This window comes from Phyllostomus hastatus, unplaced genomic scaffold (genome assembly GCF_019186645.2).
Source record: "Phyllostomus hastatus isolate PE091 unplaced genomic scaffold, TTU_PhHast_1.1 phas_contig_38, whole genome shotgun sequence".
NCBI classification, from domain to species: Eukaryota; Metazoa; Chordata; class Mammalia; order Chiroptera; family Phyllostomidae; genus Phyllostomus; species Phyllostomus hastatus.
In genome coordinates, this window is record NW_025333869.1 from 33,191,843 (window position 1) to 33,216,462 (window position 24,620).

Sequence of the window (24,620 nt, forward strand, 5' to 3'; positions counted from 1 at the left end):
GTTCACTTTGGTTAAAATTTTAGAAACCACATGAAGCCTATAAATAGAAGCTTTTCTTTGTCTTTGGTATGTTGAAAGCAGTTTCTCTTAGGTTCAGGGCGAAGAGGCAGGAAATTATTGCTTTTTCTCCACCGAGGAGTAACACACCAATACAGACAATGCCTACAAGATGGATTCTTTAAAAACACCGTATATGGGAAGAACTGCAAACCTGTTACATTTTCTGAAAAATCAAGGGTATTATGTTAGAAATGGACTATATGGTGGGGTTTCCTTTTTTTATTTCAGACATGGGCAGCTTAATCATTTATGACAATCCTTTACATTAGGTGACCCAAAAGAGGACAGACCTGGACTAGTAACCGTCCTTAGAAACAGGACCCCTGGAAGGGTTCACTTCAGACTGAGGAAAAGCAGCACAAATTCTGTGGTGAGTGTGACAGGGTTGGGAGAGCCTAAGTAATAGCTCACCAAATTTGGATCCATAACACTTAGTGAAGTGTGGAAATAGTGTGCTTAGCCAGAAAGAAGACATTATGTAAAACAATTACTCTGGGTCAGTGTTTTTTAACTGGGGATTGCAGTCTATTAGTAGGATTAGAAAACCTATTGGATGGGTTTTCATTTTTAAAAAGTGATATAGAATATGAACCAACATTTTAAAAAAGTGATATAGAATATGAATGTCCAAGAATATGTCATTCACAGTAGGAATAAGTACTGTTAGGTAAAACAATTGGTTCAAATAAATCAATTTACTGGTATATATTTATATATGTATATTTACACACTTACTCATATACATATAATACAAATATTTGTGTGTACATACTAGCTCTCTATGTTAAATTTTCAATTATTATTGTTGAATATTAGATCAGGTGTATTTGTATACCGACAAATTCTTACCTAGGTAATTTTCATGAAATGGGCCATCCCTAATACTGCCATGCAATAAGCAAATTATTATTTTCAAGAATATTTCTAAAAAGCTAAAGTCTAATGGAGCCTGAGCACAATAGGCCCTTATGTATTTACCGAACAGACCAATGAATGAATAAATAAATACAAGAATGTATAAACAGATGGTTATCTACATAAATACAAGCATGTCCAAACCAAAAGTTTACATGAACCACTTCAAGGGCCTGAGCAGCTCCCCTTCATTACATAGAGCTACACTTCCAACACTTTGTCAAAATACCAGTATCATTCATCCATTGTAAATGACACAGATATTAACAGAGACATTAACATTCACAAATCAGAGAAGTATCTGTGGAGGTTATGTCTACATTCTAGTGAAACATCTGCTTGGAAAGGGAAAAACTGAGTTAAATGTTCAAGGAGTTTTTCTACACAGGTGAGATCATCTAGCTGAAAGATGGACAATTATCCACCTACCTGCTCTGTTTATCGTTGTATAAGAAAACTCATGGATGAAGGAAAAAGCCTTGTGTGTGTGTGTGTGTGTGTTACAATACCTAACACAGTATATATGAACCACCACCTACCCAGGTCCACTATGTGAACCTATGCCACTTGCATCCCCTTTGTTTACATACAAAGAATTGTGGCTATGGCTGAAGGTAAGGCAAGGTAGATACATGATTCACTAATGGCCAATGGACCCATAAAAACTTTACTCTAAACTAGAAGCTCTGGGTGACACAAATCTCCTCTAGTTAAAGCAAACTTCTTCCTGGAAGACACTTGGAGTCAAGTTATGAAGATATACCTTAAAAAGAAATTCAAGTAGGAAAGTGATCACATGTAAGCAATAACAATTTCTCAAATTTGCAGGTGACATTGTTGGAAGAAAGGATGCAAATATAAGAGTCAAGATCAAAAAAGCTCTTAAGAGGCTGAAATTGGCTGAAAGCAGATAGTGCTGAATCAATATGGGAAAACACAGTCTTAAACTTAGTTTTAACAAATTACTGTATAAGAATAGGATGATGAGGGCCCATCTTAACAACATTTCACGCAAAAAGCCCCCAATTTTTTTAGTGAACCAAAATTTCTACATGAGTCAAAAGAAAGTAGTTGCCAACACTTCAGGCAGTGTCTTTAAATGAGCATTGATTTACTGAAGCACACCAACAGAAGAGCAGTATAAAGAGAGTATAAAGAATACTTTAGGTTGATAGCACCAGGGATGTCTGACCTAGAAATAATAAGATGTCAAAATGACCAAGATTTCAGAAACTCTTGAAAGCAACATGAAAACTGCCTTTAAAATATCTTAAAGGACTTTGTATGTGGGAGAAGAGCTTACACCCTGCTCTTGTGGGGTTTCTTAAGGGAACTGGTCCCAGTGGGTAAATGTGGCAGAGCCATAGTATTTGGTCCAATAGAAAAACAAAGAACTTCTTAAAATTCAGAGCATGTCAGCAGCAACAACAAAAGAATCCGCAACTAAGAAAAAATAAAAAATCCATGGTTGTATAAGGTAAGTGAACTCAACATCACCAGAACAATGGAAGAATTACTGCCATGGATGTAAAATGAGATTTGATTGAATTGTTGTGTTTCCTTACAATTCTGAGAATCTTGGATGAGGGAAGGATTCACAGTAAGCTGGGAACCCAGGGAGCAGTATGGCTTCTTGGGCAAGAAGGGCCCAAAACTGGGCTTTTTACAATCAATTCTAACATGGACTCCCTGTCCACCTCTTCCACTTTTTAATTTTCTGAACTCCGTGTGTACCTAAAAATATGTCTATATTATTTAGAATGCAATTGTTTCTTGTTCTCCAAAAGCTATTGAAAATCAATGATGCATCTTTACAACCAGTGGCATCTTAGGATCAAGAAAATATTGTAAATTGGAATTAAAATGTTAACAGTGGTAGCCTCTGGGTAGTGAGACTATGAATGATTTTTATTTTTTCTTTTTGCATGTCTTTACTTTCTGTAATAAAAAAAGATACTACATTCGTAATGGGGAAAAACATTTTAGAAGGGTGATTTAGAATTAGATTAGATTTTTATCTATAAAAGTCCCACTGGTGAAAAATGAAAGTGGTGTTTAAATTATGACATTTCAATGTTTCCCAGAGAATATACATGGTTTTCATTCAGCCAAAGCATTTACTTTCGTAGACCATGAAGAACAATCAAGGCCTCAAATCTAATTTTAACATCAGTGACGGAAAAGTTGCCTTTGTGTTACACTCCTCAAATATACCCACATGTAAACATTTGAGAGGGCAATGCTCTACTGACATTCTGTTATTTACTAAAGTAGCTAATCTAAGTTGTAAAACTAGAGCCCCCAGGGACACAAAACAAAACAAAAAAAGAGGCCATTTTTGTTTTAAATAAGGAAAAAAATGCAACTCGTTAACATTTTTATTTTTCTGAACTGGCCTATGTTAACAAAAGCTGTTCACTTCAGAGAGGAATGTATCTCGACTGTCCAGTAGCGAGGTTCTAAATACGAACTCACTTCATAGGCAGAACAGTTGTACTGTCTGTACTTAATTTTCAGGTGAGGGTAAAGATTTGTTATTATAGCCCACTCTCTGTGTTCATAAACTGGATTTAAAAAATAATAGCCTGTTCCTCTTCTTTAATGTTAAAACCAGTACACATTCAAAATCTTCCTGTCTACAACATATAACGTGGGGAATACTTGCTATGATCTTGAAAGAAGGATGTTCAAAGGAGGTTTAAGTTTGAAATATGTAACTCTGAATATACAATGTTCTTTCAATAAAGGCTGGGCAAGGGTCATAAACTATAAAAAAATGCTCTGCCCCTTTGGACTATAACAGCTAATCATTAGCCACCCATTCGTAATGTTTACCTTTTAGTGTGTTATTTTCACGTCTTTCTTCATGGGGACTAACCATTAGTATCCCCCTAAGACTAACAAAAGTACTTCCATTGCCTGCTGGCAAATGATTTCTGGCCCCAAAACATTTGCTGGTAGAAAAAGTTAAAGTATATCTAGGCTTATATTTCTATTATTGTTGGGCATTAGCAGCAGCACAGATTTTTCTTCCCAGGGACTTCACTCAAATCGGCTTCACAAATTTACAGACAATTTACATGTTTGTGAATCAAATTTAGTAAAGTACAAAAAATGTAAATAGTGCAGATACCTCAGAAATTTGTACCAAATGCACATATTTGAAATTCATTCTCTATTCAGCCCCTCCTTTTCTCACATCCCCCACCAAAAGAAAAGACTACCCCAAAGCACCATTAACTCCCAAATTAATATTCCTCTGCATTTTAGAAACCTGTTTGCATGTAAACATGGCTATGTAAACAAGGTGTTTGCCTGGGGGAGATTTTCTTCTCAGAGTATTCAAGAGCTGGAGTGAAGCTATTTAAAGAATGGAGTATTCAATTGCTTAGGCCAGATGCTAGTATAAATATGAAACTATGTTCACGCTGCAGATGAAACTATTTTTAGTCAGTGCGTTTTGAAGAGCACTATTCAGTTAAGCATTGTAGGGTGGGCTTCCAGTAAGCTACAAACAGAATATTGACGGGTTCTGGCCCCCAGGTTAAGGCACAGACGACAGGGCCATAGGGAGTTGGTGCATACCACTATGGCCTCACCAGGTGAAATACCAAAAGACTGTTGAGCAGGTTAGCAAATAGCCACCACAGCAGCCCCTCTCTGCAGTGTTCCCTGCCTCCTCCCCGACATCCCTGGAGCCCCCTTGGGAGATCCCAGATCCCCCCCCCTGCCACCAACCCCCAGGCCAGGTACCTCGGGGTCAATTCCTGGCTACACCAGCACTCTGGGGTTGCTGCTCCAGCCCTGAGGTATGTGTCTATTCTGACTGGTGCCTGCACGTGCTCTTCAGTTCGTCCCATGCTGATTCCACCCCTGACTCTATCTGATTATCCAGCAAGTTGGACTCTATTTCATTCTGGACTTCAAAATCAAGAAAGGTGTGAACCCAAAACGTATTTGAGGACCACAAAAATGTGCAAAAATAAAACCAGTCTGGGGCAGATCCCGGCAATGTTTTCCACACCAGGCACATCTGTCCCTGCCCGTGAGCTCCGCTAACTAACTGTTGCTAATGACATCAGTGCAGGTGTGTTGACTGCACAGGTCATTTCTTTCCCAGCGCCGTACACATACTAGATACAATTACAGTCAATGCACAGAGAAGGAGCTCAAGAAACGCCACAGTCAAGGATGATCAAAGCCTCCTGAAACCAAGACACAGGAGCAGAAATCAAGAGTGCAGCTAAGAGACAGCAAGCAGTTCTCAGCACCCACCAACACTTGGCATGCATCATTTTCTGTGCAACTTTCTGTGGGACTAATTACAAAGAATTGTCTTGCTCCTACTCAAATGTAAGATGCTCTGCCAGGCCAGTCCTGCTGGGCAGTGACACTGGCTTATCGATCAGCTGTCAGGCTGGATCTTCAACTAAGACACTGCCGCAATGTCACCAGGCTGTGGTTCTGGACTTAGTCTAGCTCTCAAGGTCCCACTGACAGGCTACTCTTCCTGTAGCTGGGAGCAGGGCCAGGAGGCAGGTGTGGGTAGGTCCCCCTTTCCATGTCTCCACTGTTAGCAGGCCAACAAGTAACAAGCTAGGGAAACAAAGTCTAGGGCTAGAATAATAAAGGCTCAACTTCTTAGACTGAAATGGGAGATAAACTGGCCAAACTGGAGACAAGGAGCTGAAAGGCTGGGACCTTTCCCTTGTCTTTTTTCATTTATGTAAAACTCATTCAAAGGAAAAAGACCAGAAGTGAGAGAACTAAGAGAGGGACAAAAGGAAATATTTTATTGTTTTTAAGTATGTATTCTGCTTGTTAAAAGATTACTGCATTATTCAAACCAAGGGCCTAATCTCCTCTAGGCATTTCCATTTACTCCCATTAGTCTTACACATTTTTTGATAAAACACTAGTTGCTCCCTCCCTCCCACCCTGACAATAAAAAAAAAATCTAACTGGTGTGAGAACATGGCTCTAAATATTTCTCAAGGTTCTACTAATATTAGAAACCACTCTGGCTTCTCTTGTGGTTTATTATGATATCACTGAATCCCTGCTGTGTATTTATAACCTTGTAAGTCCTAATTACCAATCATTTACTCTAAGACCATAAATGCTTTTTGGCAACTTAACTGGACAACTAATACTATTGGTGGATGGATTAAGGAACTACTTGGATGGTAAAATTTATTGTATTCCAAACTTTAGGAGTTCATTTGTCAATTATTTCATGCTACTATTCTTTTAATGATTCATTTATCTTTAGTAATATTTGTATTCAGAACTGTGGTGTTTCTAGTTAATGGCACAATGCTCTGCGGAATTATCTTTTCTTTTTTTTTCAGATCATAACAGAGTCAAGCACAGTCAAACTGAGGATGGTCTTCAGCAGGTTCATGGTATCCAACTGCTGGCAAACACATCCAGTCATATTTCTCCAACCACATGTAATGCTGAAAATCAATGTGCCTGCAGGGTCATTAACAAGCACCCTGATTTCAATGATTAGGAGGAGAATGTGGACGCTGAGCCTGTTCCCAACGCTGCTTCCGCTTTTATCAATCGTGCGGCACAACACAGATGTGAGCCCTTACCTTTGCTTTCTGTGTGCTGCTAAAATATACCCCCTTTTAAAGCAGTGTGACTTCGTTTTTACTATTTAGAACCCAACGGCAAGGCAAGGGAATTGTTGAGATAATCTGAAGGATTCAATCTCAGCAAATCACCTTGGCTAGGCAAATTTCTAAAGAAACAAGTTTTGCTCAGGACTCAATTTTGCAAGGTTTCACATCACTGTTTGGGGCCAGTTGGTAGTAATAACAACTACCTTTTTCCTCACCCAATTGGGATCCATATTCATTCAGAAACTGCCCGGAGATGAGATTCTTCATCTGCAGTCAGGGGCTGGGTATAAACCATTCATAAGAGTGCAGGCATCTTAAAGGTAAGAGTCATGTTTTTACTATACTGTCCCTACGACATCTATTGGTGCTCAATGAACACTGTAACGGACACACAAACAGGGCAGGTGCATGGAGGTTATTTTCAGGCTTCACATCTGTGTGGCAGTTACACATCTAAGCCTATAGATTAATTCAGTGCAACTGGCTCCAACCTTTCCTAGCCTGCTGTTGACAAGAGGCTCGCCACAGCCCAAGCTGGTCTCATTGCTATCAATAACCTAGGCTGGGCTATTGCCCAAGAGAAAAGCCTCAAAGGAAATGACTTAAGTGTGGTGTGCACTAGTACCCAAGTCAATTTTAGGTAGTACATGCACAGACAAATTTATTTTAATTTTAAGAATTATGTATTTAACTTCACTGTTATTTATAGCAAGTGATATGTTTTCCATTTACAGTCATAGTATAAAATTTCCTATTACATAAAATTGTTTATGTATAAAAGCAGTTAAGTTAAAGAAAAATATTAAGTCAATAATAAAATAGGGAGTTGGTGATGTGACAAAAATTGTGATATTGGTTTGTAAATGATTGAAGTCTAGACTATTCTAATTTAAGGCCTACGATTTTAATAATGTTACCATTTATCAAGTAGTTTATTGTGCCAACACTTTCTTAAGCATTTGGAATTCAATATGTTATTAAATCCTACAACATATTCCTGGGAGGTAGGAATTACACACATTTTTTTAAGTTTGGGGATCCAGGGTTCAAGTCCAGGTCTGCCAGAGAGCTACCACATATTATGCTGCCTCCAGGTATAAGATTAAAGCCCAGTCAACAACTATCCATTCAACATACGGATCGAGCACCTACCACATGCCAGACAGTACCTTAAAGACTGGGATACGTGAGGGACCCTCATGACCTTCCCTGGAAGTAGATTAGTCTAGTAAATAGCAGATGGGGTCTTGAGCAGAATTTTTTTAAAAAGGCTTCTAATCTTGGGTTTTAACTCATGCTTCCAGGAAATAGATGGAATTTAGACCCACAAACAATATACAGAGCTCTCAAAGAAAAAAAAGTTATTCTATAAATATTTAGAATATTGACCATGAGATTGATTCTTATCATAAACAAATTGCTGTCAGAAGTGGCCATTGGGTCGATTTGACAAAAAGGCTTTCAAAAGAATCCATAGGCAGGCCATGTTTTATGAAAATGTGATATATAAAAATTAAGCTATATGAAATATATCTATATTATAAAAGGATGCTCTGCCTCATCAAAAGGAGTTTCCAGAGGGCTTCCTGATATTGCAAGCCTCTTTAGAGCACTCTAAACAGAAAGTAGCTAATAAACATATAAAGTATCCACAGCATATCCAGATTATCCAGACAACAGAAAATAAGAATTCCTGATTGTTTATCCCTGCTGTCAAAATTTCTAATTTGAAAATAGAAACAATAAGTACATGAGATGAGAGAGGCATGTCCTTCCTTCCCACACAAGCTTGAAAACCAGAAGCTCTTGCATGGGAAAGTGGATTCCCACCAACCTCGTGGGTAGACACACAGCATCCTCATGCTGCTTCTTCACAGCATAGCAATTTCATACTTTTTCCAGGGAACCAAGCAGCAGTCTTTAACAAAGAATTCAAAGACCAATTTTCAGAGGACATCCATGAATGTCCTCAAATGTGATTTCAACTTTGTAGATGTAAACGTATTCTGGGTAGGAAGTTCAGAGTGTTTTTAGGTTCTCAAAGTTATCCATGCCACTCCCACCTACAAAGGTTAAGTAAGTACCATCAGAACAGGTGAATCCAACTGCCTTTTCCCCACTGTCTCATATACAGGGTCAACCAGGAAAATACAGTAAACACACTTGGTGGAAATGCCTGAAGGGTGGCTTTTTGGGGAGAAGGGTAACTAATAATCAGGCATAAAAATGTATTTTATATAACTTTTTATCATCATAGACCCCTTTCAGAATCAGATGAATGCTATGAATATTTTCCCAAGAAAATATTTATTTATATATAGAATTCTATATGAAAACTTGGGGCTTGGGGGGTGGTTAGCCATCCCCACAAAAATTTACCTATCAGTCCTTGATTAAGAACCCATGACTCAGAGGATTTCACAGCAGAACATTCAGGCAATTGACCTATGTCCTAAGTTACAGTTTTGGGGGGTGGGAAAGCTGATAATTATCAGCACACCTCTTGCCAAACCATGAACCTACCATCTACAGTATGGAGTCTATACTATCCCTATCCTCACTCCTAAAACATTTTCAACAGAAATTTTTTTATTCAACCAGAAAGCTCTGCCCAGATGAATTCTCTGATTTTGTGAAATCCACCACTAACATTGTCTTTGGGAGAACGTTTTGTGTGAATTGATTTTGTTAACCACACTAGCGCCATTTGTAACCATGAATAATGTAACTAGGCAGAAAGTGGACATTTTTCAAGGAAAAGTTCTCTCATTTGCAATCTAAAATTGCCAACTTTTTTTCTTAGCTTGTAGGTAACACAAGCTAAGAATATGACATGAAAATATTGTTTTTATTAATTAAGGACACTCAACAAGAGGATAAAAACATAAGATTTTGAGTTTCAACTGATATCATTTTATTACCGGAGAGCGTGCACTGGTAGACATGAAGAGTCCTCATAGTTATGAAACAAATGAAACTCTATACATCTAAATAAATTGTATAGAGCCTTAAGCTTAATTATCTTCCCTTTAACATCTCAGAACACTTTTTGGTTGTAAGTGCTAAAGCTCTGGCAAAATATTGAGAATTTTAATGAGGAATATACAATATCCATACTTCTGCTTACTAGACAAGCTTGATATGAACTACTGTGTATTCACTGGAGATATCGAAGGTCAGCACTTAACAGCAAGCACAGGAATTCTGTCTGGAAAGCCATGTTTGAACTTAGTCCAAGTTCCTAGGGGGATGAGTAGGCCCTTCAAAAAGATCTGAGCCAGAGATGACCATGACATTCTTCACTTCTAGTAATATCCTGGTGGAACAGGGAGATTACACGGGATAGGGATCTCCTCATTTACTCAATGATCATGTATGTGAGCCTCCTGCCAAAGGAACAGGTCATAATTCCTGTTCTTTAAGCATTTACAAGTTTGTTCATGTGGAACACATGCAGTCAGGAACCTTCTTCTATGCTCCTAGTGCGCTTTGCTTATATCTTCATCCATGCACTGGCTAAACTCCATCTTATAACTTCACTGTGTCTGTCTGCCCTGCGATGCTACGAGTTCCTGAGGGCAATACGGTGTCTCTTTCATCTTTGTCTTCCTTCCAGAGTGAGAAGAGTGCCCTGGTCTTGTTAAGCACTCAGTGCACAACAGTGACCCTACTTCAGAATAAAAGGGGTATGGAAACATCGTAGATATCCGAGTCTCTCTAGATCAGTGCTGTCCAATATAAATACAATGCAAGCCACATCTATAATTAAAAATTTTCTAGTAGCCACATTAAAAATGTAAATGAAAAGGTAAACTTAATTGTAATAATATGTTTTATTTAACTCAACATATCAAAAGTATTTATCATATTATTTCAACATGGGACCAATATAAAAATTATTAATGAGATATATATTCTTTTATGCTAAATTTAAAAAATCCAGTGTGCATTTTATACTTATAAAGTATCTTGTTTGCATGCTAAATATTGAACAGTTAAAGTGATATATAGTCCTACCAGAACATTAAAATTATGTTTAACAGAAAAATATTTTATACCACTTCAGTTTTAAATGTTACACTGAAATTCGCTAAAATTAAATAAAATTAAAAATTTGTCTCTCTGTTGCAGCAGCCACGTTGCAAATGCTTAACAGCTGCACGTGGTTAGTGGCTACCATACTGGATAGCACAGTTCTAGGTTACTTAACAGTTAGCAGAAAAAAACAAGTTGCAAAATAATGTACACAGTAAGGTCCTATTATTAAAGCAAAACAATTTGTACACACAAAGCACATGTCCACACACAGACAACTGGAGGATAACCACCAACTGTTATTGATGTGTTAATTCTGGGGAAAGAAAGTGGAACTGGAAATGGGTAATGAAGGGCTTTGACGGCTGAATGGTTTAAATTTTTACATGTATAGCATATAAAGTAAAATTAAGTAGAAAAAAAACAGGTTGGAGAGCTATCTTTTCTTTAAACAGAGACACAGTTATACTCAGAGAGTGGCAGGGAGACACTAGGTGAAGACCACCAGAAATGTGAAGGAACTAGAACTTAAGCCACAGACGGCCCGCAGGGTCAAGGCTGATGATGTTGACCTCCTCGACAATGGAATAGTGGGGGCAGAGGCAACGGTTTTCAAATATTTGAGACACTCTCAAGAACAAGAAAAATTTGACTTGCTCTCTGTTTTTACAAGAACAGAATTAGTACCAATAGTATACAGCATTAGTAACATGGTTTATACTATAAGCCATGCATTTCAAATTTAATTCTCGAAAGCAGTGATTTCTAACACAGAGATGGATTGAAGATGAAATGAAACTGCTTATAAAAGAAATGAGCTCTAATCACTGAAAATGTTAAAAAGTCGAATAGTCAAGATTTCTGCAGAGGACATTTTAAGCAGTAGTAAGTGCAGGAAAGATGTTATAACTAGAGGTTTATAACTAGATGATCAACCCTGAGATTTTATTATTCTGTGAGATTTACCATTATCCTAAGGGCATTTGTGAGATATTACAAATGTCCACCCAATGTCCAATTTTCCTCTCCTTCTAAGAGTGCTTTAGGATTATATATCCTCCTTGATGTAAGACAGGACCATGGACTTAATCACTTTGTTGACTAATGACATATGAGTAGTAGTGATGCATGTTACTTCATGTTACTATTGAGTGCAAACATTTAGTATTTCACACTCCACCTCTTTATTCCCCTTCCTTTGATCTAGAAGCACATGCCAATAGGGAGGTCCAAGGTGGAGTCTCACAGAGAGAAAGTTTTTTCTGTCGAATCCTGTACACCACAATGAACTGTGCATAAACAAGAGATAAACCTTTCTCATGTTAAGCCACTGTGATACTGAACATGTTTCTTACTAGAGCATAATACAGGCTGTCCTGATGGACATTGAAAATTCTTGCTCGTGACCTCCAAGAGAAAATGACTCACAAAACTATGGCCTATCTGTGTGCTTTGGTTTCTTTTGGAATAATTAAGTACCTCAAGGACAAATGGTATTTCCAGTTTGGACCATCCCCAAAACACGCAAGTACCATGCACCTACCAAAATACATCCAATAAACCCTAAGAACAGCCAGTTCATAGCCAGAGAAGAATCGAATGAGGCCAGTGATTCACCTATTTCCCTTGTGATATCCCAAAGGGCATTTGAAGTCCTGGCACCAAATTTTCTGACCAAGTAGAATCAGCTGTTAATTATGATTGAAGAGTGCTCACTTTGGCAGCACATATACTAAAATTGGAACAATACAGAGAAGATTAGCATGGTCCCTTCACAAGGATGACATACAAATTATGATTAAAGAGTGACCAGGGGTAGTATAAGCAGATGGTTTACAAGACAACACACACAAGTAAATTCTAGCATGGAGAATTAAATACAACATCACATTAAAAGCTCTCACAATGACTCTCGAGGTTTTCTGGACTCTTAGAAAACTGGGATCATGACATATTTAACCCTGAGTTAGTTTCAGTGCCTTGTAATAGACAATCAAATGTTTGTAAGATAACATACTACTGTTATCTATATCTTGGTATTCTTTTAGGTTGGAATTGTCCAATTTACTTTCTTGGGGAAGAAAATAGCACTTTGTCAGCTTTACTTTTCTAAAGAAAAGAGAAAAGGAAACTAGTGTTCTTTATTTTTATTTATTGAGTTTAGAGAGAGGAATGGAGAAAGAGACACATTGATTTGTTGTTTCACTTAGTTATGCCTTCATTGGTTGATTCTTGCATGTGTCCTGACCAGGGATCAAACCCTCATCCTGATATATTGGGGACGATGCTCTAATCCACTGAGCTACATGGCCAGGGCAGAAACTAATGTTCTTGATGAAGTGCTGCTGCTATGAGCTTGGTGCTCTCCCACAGGTGATCTAATCTCATCTTCCCCAGTCTCATGAGACAGGTATTGTTAACTGTCTCATAAATAAGCAATCAAAGCAGAACCACAATTTTTAAAGTCATAGAGCTCATGGAGCAAGCACTGGAATCCAGGTCTGTCTTATTTTAAAGTCCATACCACAAAGGTCAAAAAGAAGCCACCCTAAAATGGTAGCTTTTATATTTGCTCATTCTTCTAAATCTTTGATTGAAGACATTAATATAAAACAATGGTAACTAAATGAGCATTCTCAATTAAAAAAAATAGAAACCCACACAGAAGCTGCACATGTGAAAAGCCTATATTTACACACAGCCATCACGTGATGGGTAATTAGCCAGGTAACTATAGGTTTTTCTCTGCTAGAAAAGTATACGTTTCATCACGCTTTGAAATCTGCCTTATTATCAGGCCTGGCTATGAAAACAATGATTTATTTCTTATTGAGTGAACAGGCCAGGCAGGAAGCATTGTTTTTGTAGAGCCTAATAGAACACTTTCTTTGTGAACCAAAGAAGTAGAATGGGTAGCTGGAAGGTGGAGAATACCCTCCACTGTCCTAGCAAGTAACCATTTTAAGGGAGGTGAGGATTAAAACAGTGCAAATGCCTAGGGAAAGAAGTACTAGATAGCTTGCTAAAACCATCTCCTTAATAACCTGTCACCTACACACACAAAAAAAGACAGATTGCAGACAATCTGATGATGAAAAAGATAAGGCAGAGCAAGTCCAGTCTGGAGTGGTTTATTTCCCAGTACATTTTTGTCACTGCTATAATCCTGAAAAATAAAAATGTTCCCTTGAGGAATAGAGGAATTTAAAAAGTGCCTGTTTTAATATGTAAAAGGTCCACACACAACAACCCCTTACACCAACCTCAAAAGTCCACAGGCTATCAGGCTAGCCTCAAGCATGTTCAAAATCTCTCTCGATAAATTGCCAAGAATGAGTCTATAGATGGTTGATTATGAATTAAACCATGAATAGTTAGAAAACAAAAAACACAATTATGTTGCTTTTCCTCCCAGGTGCCAATGAGACAGCCCCTCCACTGGAAAGGAGTCGTAGGAACTCCTGGCAAAAGAAGCCAAGTCAACCACTAAATATGCACACAGGTGTTCCCAGTAGACAGAGAAGTGCAGAGATATCTGTGGAGGTTGACCATAAAAGTCGTGTGTTTACTTAACCTATTAAGTATAGCTTTGAAGTTAAGAATGCCTACACCATAGAGTTAAGACTGTTACTGGGAAGATAAGACAAACACGGAAAGAAAGATGCCGCATTATATTGCTTATTATGGAGGAAGGTGCTCAATTAGGTGGTAGAGACACAGTGTGATAAGAGCAGGGAAACTCTTATGAGCTGAATGGCTAACAAGTGCTTCAGGGACTTCAACTGAGTCTTAAACAAAAGAGAGAATTTCTATAGGTAAGAATCCTGAAAGGGGCATTCCAAGAATGACTCAAGGTATGAGCCACTCAAAACATACCAGAGAGGATAGGGGCAGGTGTGAGGTTAAAGAGAAAGAAGATCAGGCAGTTAGACTAGTTAGGCTAGAGCAGAAGGTGATAAGAGATAAGGGAGAAAGATAGGGTGATTTAACATTCTCCATGCACTTTGAGCTGGCAAGTCCACCTCCATAATGTACAGTATGAGGAAATAGTCATGGACATGGGCAGAGCTACAAGGGTTTCAGAGAGTTTGTAGGAAAACAGAAGCAACAGAAATGTCCAACAATAGAAGAAACAGCTCTATAATGAAACATTATGCAGACAAAACAAAACAGTGTAGAATGTCTTAAACATGGAGGCATTGTCACATACATTTATATGAATGTAAATTTGGGGTTAAAACATCAGGTTTCATTTTTATGGGGCAAAACAGTATGCATGTGAATTGTTGCCTCTACACACATTCATATACATTGGCACACAGATAAAAATACTAACAGCAATTAATTCTGGGTGGGAGAAAATAAGCCACTTATATTTTTCTGCTTTTTGTTTGTCTGCATTGCCTACAAAGTACTACGAACATGGATCATGTTGGGAGGACAAAATGTACCACAGCAGTGAAAGTTATTTAATAGAAAAGGAAAGAAATGGAAGCTGGGACTGAACAGCTCACTGGATGTTTGCTTACATTTGTGTTGTATTTTATCCAGCAGGCATGAGGTTATCAAAGACAGGGATGAGGGCTGGGGGTTATGGGCTGAAAGTCAATATTTAAAGAAAGTCAGAAGTATATAAGATGCTGGAAATGATTACAAATTGAAAAAGAGAGTGGAGAGGTCCAAAGAAAGAGAGTTCAAAACAAGGCATGGCTCTGGAATTCTAGGGAAAAAGAAGCTACACCACCTCATCCCGGCTCTGAAAACATACAGGGCAGGGCAGCTAGAAACACCCCAAATCAGCAGCACTATTTGCTCAGCCCCTACCGTGCATGAAACACTTCCTGTCTGTCCTAAATAAATACATTTATTAAAATTGGGTAAAGGTCCAAACCTCAGCTGTTCTCTGTAGTGACCTGTACAAACTACAGAGTTAAATACATAATATTAGAAGAGAGAGAAGGAGAGTAAACCTTTGACATTAAAGAAAATTAATGTTTTGCAATAAAACCTCACATTTAAAGTACTCTGAAAAGACAAACGAGCTGTGTAGAAGAATCAGCATCAATACTAAAGAGAACTAAGCTTAAATGTTCAAATCAAATAACTGCTCCCAAAACCCTTTGGAAAAGCCAAATCGATTCACATGTAGGACATGTATGCTCTGTGATCCAAGGTAATGCTATCGTGATAACAGATGTAGAAATTGCCTACTGTCAGTAGTCATGCAGTGGCTCAAGAGATGAAAAGTGGAAGCAAACAAAAACATTTTGGAGTTGTAATAAAAGAAGAAACACATTATGCACCTCCAACTGGAAGGAGAACTGTTAAATCCAACCTCATTTTTAAAGCAATTTGAGGCACAATGTTGTACTTTTCAAGAGATGTTTAATAGACCATTGTGAACTGATAGAGTTTGTTCCTCACAGTAGGCTTTCTCCTATCACCAAAGGCAAATAGAGTTATTATTCCAAGTTTGCCAATCTATCTATAATAACAGAAATTTATGACCTTGTGAGAAGCCAAGGCCGCTTTAAAGACTTTTTCCAGTAGACCCCAAGTATGTAACCAGAAACTGAAGGTAACATCAGAGATAGCGTAGGACTTCAGCCCACAGCTGAAGTTTTTCCATTTTTGGTTACCTTCCTATCAGATGGCGATCACCACAGACAGTTCATTGTGAAATTAGCATTTCTTATTAATGAAGCTAAAACCAAAGTATGGGTTGGTTGCCTTCTTCATCATGGCCATGTGATTAAGATAAAACACCAGAAAAAAAAACAACAAAAACAGCAAAAATAGCTGGATTCTTGGAGGATGATAGTAAATTATACTAACACATATAATTTAGGGAAGACTTGATGGTTTTTATCTTATTTGACTGGAACACCAGGCTGGTAATCAGCTGTGGACCTTTACTGAGGCAAAAACCAATTTGGGTAATTTCTACCCTAAATGCTATAGTACATGAATACTGGAATTACAGAAGCTCAAAAGGCCCAGCATTGATATTGAGCCACAGTGGCTCTTGCCATATTAAGTGACAATGATATTCATTAAATAGCATTCTACATTTAATACTACTGTTTAAAAAAGCCAGGGCCTGGCCTGGTAGCTCAGTTGGTTAGAGCAACAACCTGATACATCAGAGTGGAGGGTTGGGTTCCCAGTCAGGGCACATACAGGAATCAACCAATGAATGCATAAATAAATGGAATAACAAATTGATGTCTCTCTTTCTCTAATCAATAAATAAAAATGTAAAAAAAAAACCCCACAAGCAAACAGATAACCAAAATTCAGGAGATATAGTGGCTGAATAACTTTTTGCTTTGAGGAATAGAAGAGTCAAAATGATAAAGCTCTAAGAAAGAGAGTCTAATAGTTTTGCCAGTGTCATGTCCTGCCTGGAGATAGGACAAGCCTGACAGATGTACCATGGCCTCTCCACTGAATGCCACTCCTAGTCTGGTTCTAGAATTCTTAGCAAAGAAGAACTCGTAGAATGTATTGTAAATGGGTAAAATGGTATAAGAGAACACCCAAAGTGAATGTCCTGAGATGAATAACCAGGGGGGTCAAGGATTTTGAAACCACATCCTGGGGAAGAATTTAAAAATTGGGGTTGTTTAGCCAAGCAATACAAGAATCAAGTACTATTTTAAAGAAGCGGGGAGGGGGAACATCAACTTTACCAGTGTCCAGGCTGACAATTCTATGAAGAGCTCCAGATAGCATGAGTTTCTTACTGTGTTTGTACATTGCATCTAAGAGATATGAGGGGGGACACAAGAAATGCTGGAATTATCTTCTGGAGGGCAGGCCATTTGTACAGGCTTCTCCAGCTAGGTAGTGTTCTAGGAACCCATCTGTATCAGTGCACTGGCTGGCATTGTTGTGAGAGGCTGTGTTTGGTTTCAGCGAAATTTTTTTTGAAGACTCAATGCGTTTGCCCATTTCATGATGGGTGATTTACAAGTGTACCTGCCCACTCTGTGCTCAGTGTTCAGTGATTTTTGACCAAAACCAGCATGACCCCCATGCCCCGCTCTCCCTATTCACCTGATCTCACCAGAGCAACTTTTTTTTTGTTTCCCAGAACGAAAAATGTCCTCAAAGGGAAACAATTTGCTGATGTGGAAGAGGTAAAACAACAAAAAAATGGCAGAAGCCCTAAAAGGCATCAAAATTTATGAGTTCAAAAACTGTTTTGAGCAGTGGAAAAAACATCTCAACAACTGTACTGTATCAAATGGAGAGTACTTTGAAGGTAACTGAAATTTAAACAAGTAAGAATAATTAAACAATTTTTATAAATAAATTCTGGGGTTTTTTGGGTTCCCCCTCATAAATACTGATCATCTGAATAATCAAAATAGCATTGGAAATTCTTTATTTCACTTTTTCCACTTCTGTCTTGATACCTCCAATTCTAAAAGTAAGAATAAATGCTTAAATTCTTCAAAATTCTCCACAGCTGACTACCCATTACCAAAAGAACATATCAATCTACAGTTCTCAAAAACATCCCTTCCTTTAAAAAAACACTAGAAGACCCACAAGTCAACAGAAATTCCAAATGAGGGTCTTAACTTAGAACAAGCCCTTCATTAGAGAGGGCAGTATGAATATCTAGATGGCACTACGGACAACCAGCTGTTCAATGGCTCACACAGCGTTCGATTTCCCAGAGGCTTCCTGCAGTACTAGCCAACATGGCTGAGTGCAGACAACTCACGCGGTCTGCATGTGATTTTATAAAAATAAAATCTTTATTTTTTAAAGATACTTTTTACACATTCTACCACTATTGCATGACAATGTTCAGCTATTTGATTCGATGGCCAAGCTGAATTTTAACTCTGAAATGAGTTAAAAGGGAATAACCTCCCTATGTGTTCCCAGGTTCTTAGAAAATATCCTGTCATTAAGTGGTTCCAAGTTTTGGATAACTTAGAGGCAGATGCCTGGAAGTGTGAACTTACTCCTGACCAATGTCCTTTGGGCCATCACTTTACAATGGCACAAACAACCACTTCGAGAAAGTGTCATGTCGGCATTTGAACAGCATGCTGTTCAACATAAATGGTACTATGATTATATTCTTTAAAGATTCATGGTTTACACAACAATATTGTCAGAGAACCTTGTGAGAAAATCCTTTGGAAAGTATCTTTACAAATTTCTGGTAAGCCCCATATGTCATTGATTTCTATTTTGAACTCAAGGATACTATAAAGGCCAAATTTGTTTCAGTAAAGAGGCCCTTCTGTAGGGGTGCCTCATGATATTCATGAATAGAATAATTCAGCAATTTTATCTTGTAAGAAACCTCCCTAGTTTCTATCTTCAGGCAAATAGTATAGCTAGTTCAGTAGTGGAAGTTAAAATATAAGCAACAAATACTCTCACAAGACTGTTTAATATACATACAAAATTTACACGTAGGAAGGAAGGAAAGAAAAAAGAAAAGGAAGGCCCTGCCCAGGTAGCTCAGTTGGTTAGAACATCCTCCCAATACACCAAGGTTGTGAGTTCAGTTCCCAGTCAGGGCACATGCAAGCATCAACCCATGAATGCTTAAATAAGTAGAATAACAAATTGACATTTCTCTCTCTCTAAAAATCAATTAATAAATAAAAAATTTTAAAAAGAAAAAAGAAAGAAAAGGATTGTCCCAGTAAAAATCCTAACAAGTTCATTAGCTATCTTACGTGAAAAATCCTTATTATAACAAACTATCTTATAACAAACTTAGGCTGCTTCTTATTAGAGACATCAATATTGTTTTCTTCAACACAGAGTGAGAATCTTTCCCATAGCCACATTCCAAGAAGCAGGTTGACTTATCTCAGACTCAAAAGTAATCTGAAATAACTATTTGAATACAAGACCTCCAGAATTACCAAGCAGAGACTATAGTCAATTTCTAACTATAAGTACTTGAGAATTTGCTCATATTACTGGCCACTTATGGCTCAGATTATTTTGACAGAATTTTTGAGAAAAAAATGTTATTTAATATAAAATGTAGATATATATCTATATATAAAGAAATATATAAAATATTTATCTATAATACATTTTATGTATAACATATATTATATATTACAAAAATATATGTAAATAAAATTAGGATCTGAAGGATTTTAATAACAATCTTCTATTGAGGCAGATAGTAATGAGAGTAAACCTTGCCCTAAATCACTAGGGAAACTGAAAAGGGACAGAAGAGCTAACACTGTACTGTGTAATAATAATATAATAATAGCATCTTAGATTTCAGTACTAAGTGCTCCCATATATATTAATTTTTCCTCAGTTGATTTTCTCAAGTATTTGAGAAAATAAGAAAAACCAGGTACACACTATTCCCCATTTTACGCACAAGGAACTCGAATGTGTAAACATGCAGTGACTTCTCCAGTGAGTGACAGATCTACAGGTAGAGCTGAGATTCCTGACATCCTGACAACCCATCCAGTTAGTTCTCTTTCAGCATCACCATGCTGTTTATTCCCCAAAGAACAGTTAAAGTCTCAGCAACAGAAGGGACAGGGGAAGCCACTCTTTCTCAATATGATGGGACTTCAGAAACAGAAATTGAACTGAGGGAACCCCCCTCATTAAATTCAGCCATAGCACACTCACATCTTTTGGTCTCTTTTTTCGATTTCATCTGAGAATACTCTATCTGTTCTTTCTTTTTCTAAAGACACATTTGGAGATAAAGCCATTCATAACTGCCTGTCCACAGACAGTTTGTGGCAGCATAATTGACAATGAGTCTGCTGCAAAAAAATGAAAATGCTGTTTTAATAACCTTGGCCTAAAATACATTCTGTTGTATGCCTCAAAGGGTTTCAATAAAAAGTCAACCTGTAGAGACATATTTTCTTGGCTTAAACAACAATCCAAAGCATATAAATGTAGTCCAACTATAATGACATATTTATAGGCCAATAAAGCTTGCACTGCAGCTTTCATACTTCACTTAAAGGAACTCTGTAAGAAGCAGTGTTATATAAAATAATTTGACTTTTTTCAAACTATTGCCCAAGGAATAAAAGAAAATGCAAGTTTGCTATGTTTAACTGATAGTGTTTATATTCCTTAGATGCTAAAAATTTTATAAAATGAAATAATTCTTCATTTGGTTACTTCTAACTGCCATACCAAATATGGGTATCGAGTCCACTTTATTACAAAATCTAAGTACTGTGATTCTAAAGACAAAAATAAATAATGAGAGGCTTGTGTAGTGAATGATTTAATCAACCCGATTCTTCTGGAAAAACAGGTTCCTGTGTTCGTTATGCTTATGAATAATACATTCCTTAACCCTTCTATTGTAAGATAGTTTTTTTTCTATAAACTTCGGTATGAAACTACTGTCTGAAAGAAGGCAAAACATCTCACTGAGTAAAGTCACAATTTGAATTGGTTTTATGTTCAACTTTCTTTCTTTGAAAAGCACAAAGAGGAGGAAGGGGACAAAGTATTCTTACGCATCTCAGAAGTGTTGTTTAAAAGTACTAGTTTTCCCATGGTCTATCTGAAATTTTAGTCACCAGTCATTTAGAATCTTAAAATGAAAACTCCAGAGAGTTTTAAAAAGCAAATATGACATCTGCAAATATTGTCCTTGAAGAGGAAAAGGGGATAAAAAATGAAAGAATTGTGATTTGAATCAGAGCAGTTATTGGAAGCTGCCATTTGGGGCAGAGTTTCTCTTTGTGGAGTATTAATTTGTTGGCAGACACACATTTATGAGAACATTCTTGGTTGTTTTTTTTTTTTACTATTCAGAGAGACAGGAAGTGACACAAACTGAGATTAAAGGGAATTTATTCTACCTAAACATTGAGCAAGAAGAGTTCTTTAATTACTTTTTATATGGTAAAAGCCCTTCTTTTAAGAGGTAACCTAATTATTTTGTTTTTATTGATGTTTTAACATGATGAAATAACTCAGTTAAAAAAAAGTAACATTGCAGTTTTACTTTATCTACAGAAAGGTGAGATCTTTCCATTCTTTGCTTACTTCCACCAGAAAAAAAAAGGGGGGGTCTTACGTAATCTCAGAGTTCATCTTCTTTCTTTGGTAAGAACAATGAGGAATTGGAAGAGTTCTACAGAAGGAAAAACCTAATAAGTGTGTGAACTTCCATTAACAATGTGGTATTGGAAGTGGTTTTAGTGTGGCCAAGAGAAAGGGAGATAAGAAAACCACTGTGTAGAAAGAAAAGTACAGACAACAAATATTTTGATGTTGCAGACAGAGAAAGGAAGAGGTTGAAGAGAAAGTTGCAGGGACAGGAATGCAAACACCAAATGACACCCCCTGTCTCCCCAAAATAAATCCTAACAATGTAGACTTGTAAACCTTAGATCAAGCAGATAATGGAAACTCATTACATTAAGAAAAGTTTTTGTTTCTCTTTCCACATTATTACAACACAGTGTGCATTCCAATTACAAAAGCTATTTGTCTCAAATTCCCCACAGTTCATACCAACTGAGTAGAATTTCAAGGTCCCAAATTCTATCCTTAAAGGGGTATTTTACATTAAAAAAAAAAAGAAAAAGTACATGGTGTTTCTTGCTGAGCAGAGGAGAGAGTCTCCCAATCAAATACCCTGATGATTTTTTCTCTTCCTCAGCACTAATAGTAGAGCTGTTTCCCAAATGAGACACCACTATCCCGGCAAAAAAAAAAAAAAAAAAAAGAATTACCTAGAATGCCTTTTATAAGCAAACATTCCTCAGCCTTGCTTTGGTCCTACTGAAAGAAGAATCTGGGGAAGCAGACTCAGCAATCCATCTTATTTTTTTTAAAATTCCCCTAGTGTGTCTAATGAACAACTAGATTTAAAAACCACTAAGTACTTTGAATATTCACTCTAAACCAATTTCTTCTGGAATCAATTACTCAAAATGTATATTATGGACATTTTTAGAATTCAAAAAGATCAAAACCTCTAAATCTTTTGTTAGAATTAAGAGATTAGGTTTCTTTTCATGTTCATTAATAAACTATCAATTTTAAACCCAAAACAACCCTGCTATAAATACTCTTGTTTATTTGTGTGACATCAAGCTTAACCATCTACACATCCTTTTGTCCCCTGTGGGTTTCCTGTTTAGTTTTTTATTAGTAACAGTATATTCCATAACTAAAAAAAAATTTTCAAACAAAAGAAAGGCTTTAATGTTAAGGAAAACAAGACAATAATGATACAACTTAGATCATACACTAGGAAAGTAACAAAACAGATGTATTATTCAACACTATCGCACCTCAGAAGACTAGTCTGTGTGTTCACAGATTGAAGGGTGTAACAGCATATACAGGAAGATTCGTTAAAAAAAAAGTTCATTTGGCTTTAAAAGGAAAACCACTAGATTAATAATTTTCTCTAACTGTGCACATGACAATCAGGCTGCTGTGCCCAAAATATTACTATCTGACATCAACCAAAGACTCCAGGAAACTGTTGATCATTAAACTCAAATTACAAGATAATATTAATGCTATTCCCAAAACACAGTACAGCTCATCACAAACCAGAATCACATTAAAGATAGTCAGTTACTGGTTTTATTCAGTCTCTTTATGCCAGTTAAGATAAACAGTCTATGTTTGTTATAATAGTTAAATTCTAGGTTAAAAAAACAGGAAGTTGTCACATTAAGGCATAAAATAGGGCTACGAAAATCAGCATTGTGTTAGAATGAAAGAAAAAGATGCCTTAATATGTTAAAAGTAAAGTTCCTCTTTGCCTAAAGAGGAAATAACTAGTCTAAATTAGAGGTCAACTCCGGTCTTGAGCAATGCTAGAAGAGTAAGTCAGTGAGTGCTGCAGAGAGATACAAACAAAAGTAAGAAAAACAGGGAAAGGACACAAAGAACAAGAAAAAGTCACTAGAGCAGAAAGGTGTTAAGAAAAAGCAATAGAATTAATTATGGAGCCCCGTGTACACCAATCACTGTACTTGACCCTTTATATCTTACATCTCACAGTGACCCTGTCAGGTTGCTCCATTTTTCAGATGGAAAAACTGAGGCTTGGAGGTTAAATTATTTGCCCAAGGCCATACAACTAAATAAGCAGCACAGTAGGATGCAAACACTAATTAAAGTAATAACTCCAAGTCGCAAGGTCTTTAAGCTTACAGTGGAAGATGGAAAGGAAGGAAAGAAAAAAAAATATGTAGTTGATGGTGATGACTAAATGCTGAAAGCTCAGGAAAACCTATGCTAACCAGTGGTCCCCTACTTTGGCATGGCTCTCCTGTTCCACACTAAGTCACTCATCTCTCTTCCTCATTTTGCTTTCCACCTAAAGCTTCTGGCACAGGGATCCACAGAAGGAAGGTCCTGTGTTCTAATGGGTAAAATTTATCCCTTACATACCCATTCATCTGCCCACCTGTATTGCCAGGCCCCTTTGAAGTTAAAGAAATAATATATATAACCAGGATATAATCAGAGTGTACACACACACACACACACACACACATCAGTATATGTGTATATATACATACCAGAGTTTCCAGAAAAACCTACAACCAAAAAAGTAGGTTACTATATATCCTCAGACATTAGATTCAGAAGTACACATTATATTTACCAAGGTCAGCCTTTTCTTTGAGAACGTCTTTGAAGTTGAGCCCACTGTTCAGGGTTGACTGCCTGTACTTGAGCAGAGCTTCCTTCTGTCCATTCCTCGCCAAGGCCTCTGTCTTCAGGGACCCAGCCTGGAGGCCACATCTCCACTTGGAGAAATCAGAATGTACCCACTTGACCAGGTCTTCGAGCTTCACAATCACCTTTTCGGAAACAGCAATGACTTCATCCTACAACAGGTGGTTGGGGAAGAACAAAAAACATTATTTGTCATTCTGAAGTAAATGATAAATTTTCAGTAAAGCCCATCTGCCCATTTCAGCGGTTTAACCTTATACAAGCAGACAATGTGCT

General features: G+C 37.2%; 1 protein-coding gene and 1 non-coding gene across 2 annotated transcripts in view; one reads left to right on the forward strand and one right to left on the reverse strand.

The window, feature by feature from the left end:
• The window catches only part of ARID5B (AT-rich interaction domain 5B), a 178,592-nt gene that overhangs the window by 119,482 nt on the left and 34,490 nt on the right, over positions 1 to 24,620 (reverse strand). Inside the window, exon 3 of the mRNA XM_045841939.1 lies at positions 24,271 to 24,496. Coding sequence (XP_045697895.1) covers positions 24,271 to 24,496 — 226 coding nt within the window. The remainder of the gene's footprint in view (positions 1 to 24,270; positions 24,497 to 24,620) is intronic.
• Positions 12,349 to 12,458, forward strand: LOC123821232. Its single transcript, XR_006786083.1, has one exon. It is a non-coding gene; the product is annotated as a U6 spliceosomal RNA (small nuclear RNA).